The sequence below is a fragment of the Podarcis erhardii genome (assembly GCF_964252035.2).
Source record: "Podarcis erhardii genome assembly, chromosome: 15".
Classification (NCBI taxonomy): domain Eukaryota; kingdom Metazoa; phylum Chordata; class Lepidosauria; order Squamata; family Lacertidae; genus Podarcis; species Podarcis erhardii.
The window spans coordinates 16,085,449-16,092,773 of NC_138505.1; the positions used below are offsets into that span (position 1 = coordinate 16,085,449).

Consider the following 7,325-nt stretch of genomic DNA (forward strand, 5'->3'; position numbering starts at 1 on the left):
TGAGAGGTTGGCTGGAAATCCACACCAGCCTCGACCCCACTTCTGACCTGGACTGCACTGCAGGGCCGTTGCAACTTTACCGGTCATCCATGAAGCACCGCAGAGGACTACGTTGCATGGTTGTTGTAACCGAGTCCCTCACTTTCAGGCTGACCCCTACCCCCTCGCCTGAACCTACACCAAGGGGAGAAGATGAGACTGCATCCGTGTTGGAATTGGCAGAGTTTTTTTTTCTTTTTTCTTTTCAACAATCTTGAAAACTATGTTGGGGAGAACTCTCCGCCCTTGAGGCAAAAAAGTTGATCCGGAAGCTGGTCGCAGTGTATGAATCTACTGGTATAAGTCTAAGGAAGGCATAGTTTTCAAGTGCCGTTCTTGATGTCATGTGGCCTTCTTGACCGATCTTTCCTCTAGCCAATAAACAGCCACAAGGCCAGAAGCACTTCCGGGGAAGCTCCATTCCACGGAAATAACAACATATAGAGCTGCACCTCATTAGTTTGTATACTCAATTTCCGGGTTTTCGAGAATACAAAGCCATTTTAAAAATCTCCCCTTGGAGCTCAAATGAAATGCGGGATTTTAGACCAGATATAATTGGGCGTCACCAACAAACAAAACGAAGCAGCAAAGAGAAATGAGCCTTTTTCTGTCTCTAACCCGTGTGTTACTTCGTGTGAAAGATGCCATTTTAAAAAAGTTTATTATGCTGCAATCCTAAACCCATTGAGGCCTGTATGCTTGAGCCCTCTTCGAATTCCTGGATCCAGCACGGAAGCTAGCCTGCCTATTCCAGGAACTGAATCCGTGCTGGATCCAGGAATTCGAAGGCGGCCTGTTGTCTTTGTCCATGGAGTTTTCTTGGCAGGGATACTGGAGTGGCTTGCCGGTTCCTGCTCCAGGTGGATCACGTTTGGTCAAAACTCTCCACTATGACCTGTCCATCTTGGGTGGCCCTGCAGGGCATAGCTCATAGCTTCTCTGAGTTATTCAAGCCCCTTCGCCACGGCAGGCAGTGATCCATGAAGGAGAAGCCTCCCTGGAAAAGACCCTGGTGTTGGGAAAGATGGAGGGCACAAGGAGAAGGGGACGGCAGAGGACGAGATGGTTGGATAGTGTTCTTGAAGCTACCAGCATGAGTCTGACCAAACTGCGGGAGGCAGTGGAAGACAGGAGTGCCTGGCGTGCTCTGGTCCAGGGGGTCACGAAGAGTCGGACACGACTAAACAACGACATGTGTACAGCCTACCCCTCACTCCCAAACTCAGTATCATCCCCAATGCAAATAACACAGGAAAGAGGAGCCGAGTTCCGGAAGGGAGTTGCAGCAGCAGCGGCAGCAAGATTCCTGCATTGCAGCGGATTGGACTAGATGTCCCTCGGGGTGCCTTCCAACTGTACAAGTCTATGAACCGAAGGCCTCCCGCCCCGGCTCTTCCTCTTTGTCCCGGGCAGGGTCCTTTGGCGCCTCCTCCCCGCCCAAGCCAGCCTCTCCTCCTCCAGCTGCTGCTTCTGCCGTCGATGCCGAGCTCGGAGGCCGCCCCTCTCCGGGGCACGTGCCCGGGGATGTGCCCGGCCGAGGAGTTCGCGCGGCGGCGCCGGGAAGGCCGCCTGCACCGGCTGGAGCGGGGCGCGGGGCGCGAGGCGGACCCGGCGCTGGCCGTCAAGGAGTACTCGCGCCCGGCCGCCGGCAAGGCGCCCCCGCGGCCCGAGGAGCTGCGCCCTCCCGACGTGCTGCTGGCCACCGTCCGGCACCTGCTGGAGCGGGAGGACCGGGGATCGGACGCCGGGGACTCCGCCGAGGCTGCGGAGCGCGGCGCCTTCATAACCGACCGGCTGCGCGCGGTGCGCCTGGACGCGGCACTGCAGCGGCTCCCCGGCGCGCCCTGCGCCGCCCTCCACGAGCGCGCCCTGATCTGGCTGCTCCGCGCCGGGACGCGCCTTTGCGCCCAGCCGCCCGCCCGCTTCGACGCCCATCTGCACCGCGCCCACCTGCAGGAGACCTTCGCCGCCCTCCGGCGCGCCTACCGGGAGCACGAGGACGGAGCCCGGCCCGCCGCCCAGCCCCACTTCCAAGCCCTCTTCCTTCTCTACAACCTGGGTGAGGGATCCAGGGACGGGCTGGAAGAGGGGTGGTGGTCAAAGCTTTATTCATCCCGGGAATTTGGTCGGATGCGTTAGCTCAGCCTTGCATACCTGGCAGGGTTGTTGTGGCGATCAGATGAATACAGTACTAGGAACTGGAAGAGACATGGGCTTACAATCCTCACCCTGCTCAGCCATATAGCTCACTGTGTGGCATCGGGCTAGTCAGTGCCTCGCAGCCTAACCTACCTCGCAGGTTTGTTGTGGGCATAGCTGTCAACTTTCAGATTTGAAAATAAGGGATCAGCAGCCTCACCTGTCCTGGGGACAGTCTACGGGATATCTAACAATCCAGGATAGCAGCGGGAAACGGGCACTGGAATAAGGGAATTTCCCACAAAAAAAGGGAAGGTTGACAGCTATGGTTGTGGGGATTAAATAAAGAGGGGGAGGACCATACAAGCCACCTTGAGCATCTTGGGGGGAAAGCTGGGATATAAAAGCAGTAAGAAATAAATATGCTTCCATGAAAAGGTGAGATATCAATGCAGTAAGAAATAAATTCCATCCCTGAAAACAGGGGTGCCCACTGGGGGGGTTCACATAATCAATCACATGACGTGCATGCACACCATTTGAATGGCAATGCCCATCAACTTTGGGGGGCCCCAGCCCCCTCAAATATTTTATGGAGGGGCTGAAGCCCCCTCGTCCCCTAGGAGTTGGCTCCTATGCCTACAAGGTTGGGATATAAATATAGCAATAAATGAATTTGCTTCCCTGGTCCTTCTATAAAGCCTGGTCATCCTGACCTTTTGCTTCTTTCTCCTCCCACCCCAAACAGGCTCTCCAGTAGCTCTCTGGGAGACACTGCAGCTCCCCGATGCCATCCGAACCTCCCCAGACGTCTCCACGGCGCTGGCCATCAATTGGGCCTTCCTGGAGCGGAATTTCGCCCGCTTCTTCCGCCTGGCCCGGGAGCTGCCTTACCTGCCCAGCTGCGCCCTTCACCCCCACCTGGCTGGGGCCCACCGCCTGGCCTTGATGACCTTCAGCCACGGCTTCAGAGCCAGGAACTCCCGCTACCCTCTGGCACGGCTGGCACGGCTGCTGGCCATGGACAGTGTGGAAGAGGCGGCGGACTTGTGCCAGGCCCACGGCTTGACCGTGTTGGAGGGGGACGTGGTCTTCCAGAAGGGCTCCTTCAAGGACAGTGTGCCTTTGGTGCATAAGCCTTCCCGCCTGCTTGTGGATGGCAAATGGGGGGAGTCTACTCTGCTGGAGCTCTCAGAGAGGGTCTGCAGCTGACCTCCTTTGGAATGACTCTGTGTGCGCGTGAGCTGAGACTGGAAAGGGGTTTGCAGCTCAGGGTTTTTCCCCTAGAGAAGTTAGACAGGCTCCCTCATTGTCGTCTGCCTGGCAGTAGGCTTCAGGTGCAGACAGTGTACAGTGGTACCTTGGGTGAAGTTCTTAATTCCTTCCGGAGGTCCGTACTTAACCTGAAACTGTTCTTAACCTGAAGCACCACTTTAGCTAATGGGGTCTCCCGCTGTGCCATGCCGCTGGAGCACAATTTCTGTTCTCATTCTGAAGCAAAGTTCTTAACCTGAAGCACTATTTCTGGGTTAGCGGAGTCTGTAACCTGAAGCGTATGTAACCTGAAGCGTATGTAACCCGAGGTACCAATGTATTTTAATTGCTGGTTCTAAGAGCGTTCTGCTGTATTTTTATTTCATTTACACCCCACTTTTCCTCCATGAAGCATTGTTGTTGTTGTTGTTGTCTACCCATCCGACTTTGTTGCCCCAGCCACTCTGGGCACCTTTCGTAATATAAAAACACAGTGAGACATCCTATGTTTAAAAACTTCCCGATACATGTCTTCATTCCCTTCATTCCCTTGAGCTCCTTGGAGGAAAAAGGTTGGGATATGAATGCAATAAATAAGGCAATGTTGTTTTTAAATGTGCCTTGAGTCTCACCTTGGGAGGAAGGTGGGGTAGAAAATATTAAATAATAGCAATATTATTGCTCCTGAAGGCAGTTGAGGGAAGTGTGGGCTCTGACTCTCCTTGGGGGCAGCAGAATATGGGGAAATGGGACAGCAGTTTCCATACAGGTCTGACCTTTAAATGCATCCTTCCAGGAAAAAGAAAAATGTTCCCTGTAGATCAAGGGCAGGGAAGCTGTGGCCCTGAATAAATAGTTGGACTACAGCTTCTGTCAGCCCATTTCATTGACCATGCTGGCTCAAGGTGATGGGAGCTGAGAGTCCAGGAACACCTGGAGAACATCTGTTTCAGGAAGGATAGGCCATGTTGCAAAAAAAAAAAAAAAAAAGTTTTACGGCAGCTTAAGGTTCCATTCCTCTGCCATTAGAAAGTTAGCACATCTGGGCTAGAGGTTCCAGCAAGGCCCTTACCTCCACTGTGCTGGTTCCCTTAATGTACCAGAACATAAAAAGTTTAATTATCGCTCCCACCCCAGTGGCCTTGACGTTGTAGAGTCCATTCTACCACCACATTTTGCTGCTGGCACATAGTGTCCACATATTGTCATGTGCTGCCCCCTGCAGGTTTGGAGGACTTTATGCAAGGCTAGAAGGACGCGGGTGGCACTGTGGGTTAAACCACAGAGCCTAGGACTTGCCGATCAGGTCGGCGGTTTGAATCCCTGCGACGGGGTGAGCTCCCGTTGCTGGGTCCCTGCTCCTGCCAACCTAGCAGTTCGAAAGCACGTCAAAGTGCAAGTAGATAAATAGGTACTGCTCCAGCGGGAAAGTAAACAGCGTTTCTGTGTGCTGCTCTGGTTTGCCAGAAGCGGCTTAGTCCTGCTGGCCATATGACCCGGAAGCTGTACACAGACTCCCTCGGCCAATAAAGCGAGATGAGCGCCGCAACACCAGAGTCGTCCACGACTGGAACTAATGGTCAGGGGTCCCTTTACCTTAGAAGGAAGTTTTACACCCTCCCTGAATTAATGTAAGAGCCCTGCTGGATCAAACCAGTCCTTTCCACCATCCCGTTCCCCAGAGTTCTCTGGACACCCTCATGAATGCTAGTCTCATGTGTGGAGCATTTAGTTATTGTTTGCAAAAATGAACTGAATGTTACTGGAATGTTACTACAGTAATGTCAGCTGTCAGAAGAGATTGCAGTGATGGTAAGTTGTTTTGTATACAGTTTACATGCCGAAGTGATGCTGCGTCTGAGAAGCTGTGAGTGAACAGTGTGAGAGTGTTTCCTAAAAAAAACCCGGGTCTGCAAATATTAAATGCTTGGACAACGTTAAAGTGTAGCCCCACCTGCCAACCCTGGGGAATGGATGACAAGAAACTGCTTTTTGTTGCAGAGAACCACTGTAAAAAGTCTGAGCCAAAAATGCCTTCTCCTGGGAAGGTACTGATAAATATATGAACCTGAGGGGCCATAACTTGGGGGGGGGGGACTTGCTTCACTTGAGAAGCTCCTGTAGAAGAAGCTTTGATTTTCTTTATGGTATTAAAATGTTTCATTTCCCCCCGCAAATGGTCTGCATTTGAGATATGGCATTTCCCGCCCCCCCCCACTTTCACTCTAGAATGCCACTTGTCTTGAACTCACATTGCCTTAAGTGAGGGAGCTTAAAAATTTAAAAATTAAAATTTAAAAAATTTAAAAATTTAAAAATTTAAATTTAAAAATTAAATCCTTACACCCCACCCCCACACCGGACTTCCTAGGGAAAATGTGGGTGCCTGTGGGAGTAATGCAGAACCTCTTCTCACATCGCATGTGCTTGCAAAACAGCTCACTTGTTGTATGTGCGAATGATACACCCTTCTTATGCAGGCCCTTTTCCTCTTGGGCATGTAACACGTTGCAATCTAACACACAAACATGCGGCTCCTTTAGATGCTGTCGCTTTATAAAGAGAATCTTGTTGATCCAGACATTCATCAGAAAAGACTTTGTAGGCCCCATGTAGAACACCGGATTGTAGACCTGAAGAATGCTCAATAGATCACCTATTCCTGCCCAGGCAAATGCAGGAAAACCTGACAATTATTGTCTGTCCTAAGCTTTCCTTAGGGGATTTCCCGACCTGTCAAAGTCTGTGGTTGGGTTTCCTAATGTTTAGGTAGTGTGTGAGATGTTTGCTCTTTTAGGAGGCTCCTGTATGAAAAGGTTTATCTGGAGATGTTAAGTGGTACTGCTTTCCCTTACTTGTGTCTGCCTTAACCCCTCAGGCCACCCTTTTACATTATGCGCTAACTGACTTGAATGTAAGAGAAGCCCTGGTGAGATTGGCCCAGGAAATTGTGGCTGCAGTGCAGTATTTTAAGTCTGCTGCGCTTCTATGCATGCCTACTTGGGAGCAAGCCCTACTGAGACATACATCTGAATAAACACACATAGGATTGCAGTGCATGGTAGAAAGAGACCAGGGTCAGTTTTGGAAGGAGCCATAACTTGGCAGTAGGTCATCTGCTTGGCATACGGAAGTTCCCATGTTCAATCTCCTCTTTGCCTGAGACCCTGAAGTACCATTGCTGGTCAGTCAGTAGACTATTGGGCAAAGGGGACATGGCAGCTTTATATACTCGAAGGTATATAATGTGCATGAGGTTCTTTTATACTATGAGCACGGAGTGTTCCAATTTTGCTCCTCTCCTAAATCAATACACACTTCTCTCTTGGTAATTTTCACTTTGCTGAGTTTTGGCTCTTCCTCCAGGTTCACCTCTTCCAGGTGTTCAGCCTCAAATTGTGAAGGCACAAGCTGCTGCACGTCTGACTTCTGCTCAGAGTGGGAAGAACCTAAGGGGGCTTCTCACTGCATTAGGCTGAATGCTTTTCCAAGTCCCCCCACAATCAGCTATGTAGCTATGGCAAGTCTACTGAGGCCCAACTTTGGTTGCTGTAGATCAGTGAATGCATAACATAAGCACATTCCATCTATCAGTGGTGGTGTTGCAAAACATAAGATGCAAAGACATAATAATAGACTGTGACATAGCATGGATTCTGGGATGGGCCTACATTGTGAGGCAGGTATATGGCATTCTTTAATTACTGTGACCCATTCTGCATAATTATTTAATCCCCGGCCTTAAAAATATAACACCCTAAAGGTTTGCTAGGGCTCAGTTGTACCTGAAATGTACAGCCTGCCTCCCGCTGCCTCTTGCTGAGAATTACAGTGGTGCCCCGCAAGACGAATGCCTCGCAAGACGAAAAACTCGCTAGACGAAAGAGTTT

The 7,325-nt window shown here is 50.9% G+C and overlaps 1 protein-coding gene and 1 long non-coding RNA gene across 2 annotated transcripts; one reads left to right on the plus strand and one right to left on the minus strand.

Moving 5' to 3' along the window:
• The first annotated feature begins 1,076 nt into the window (after positions 1-1,076).
• Positions 1,077-4,050, plus strand: SAC3D1 (SAC3 domain containing 1). The gene is made up of 2 exons (XM_081842321.1): positions 1,077-2,101; positions 2,930-4,050. The coding sequence occupies exons 1-2, from the start codon at positions 1,408-1,410 to the stop codon at positions 3,391-3,393; spliced, it is 1,158 nt and encodes a 385-aa protein (XP_081698447.1). The 5' UTR covers positions 1,077-1,407; the 3' UTR covers positions 3,394-4,050.
• Positions 4,051-5,999: 1,949 nt separating this feature from the next.
• On the minus strand, positions 6,000-6,989 carry LOC309330721. Its single transcript, XR_014151545.1, has 2 exons — positions 6,169-6,989; positions 6,000-6,135 (listed from the first exon to the last, which is right to left on the minus strand). It is a non-coding gene; the product is annotated as an uncharacterized lncRNA (long non-coding RNA).
• Between the last annotated feature and the right edge of the window lie 336 nt (positions 6,990-7,325).

What these genes read in the sequence shown, in the direction of transcription:
- SAC3D1 (XM_081842321.1), top strand. Translation starts at nt 1,408, where the DNA reads ATGAACCGAAGGCCTCCCGCCCCGGCTCTTCCTCTTTGTCCCGGGCAG. An exon ending in CTTCCTTCTCTACAACCTGG is followed by an intron (nt 2,102 to 2,929) that starts GTGAGGGATCCA and finishes CACCCCAAACAG; the next exon opens with GCTCTCCAGTAGCTCTCTGG.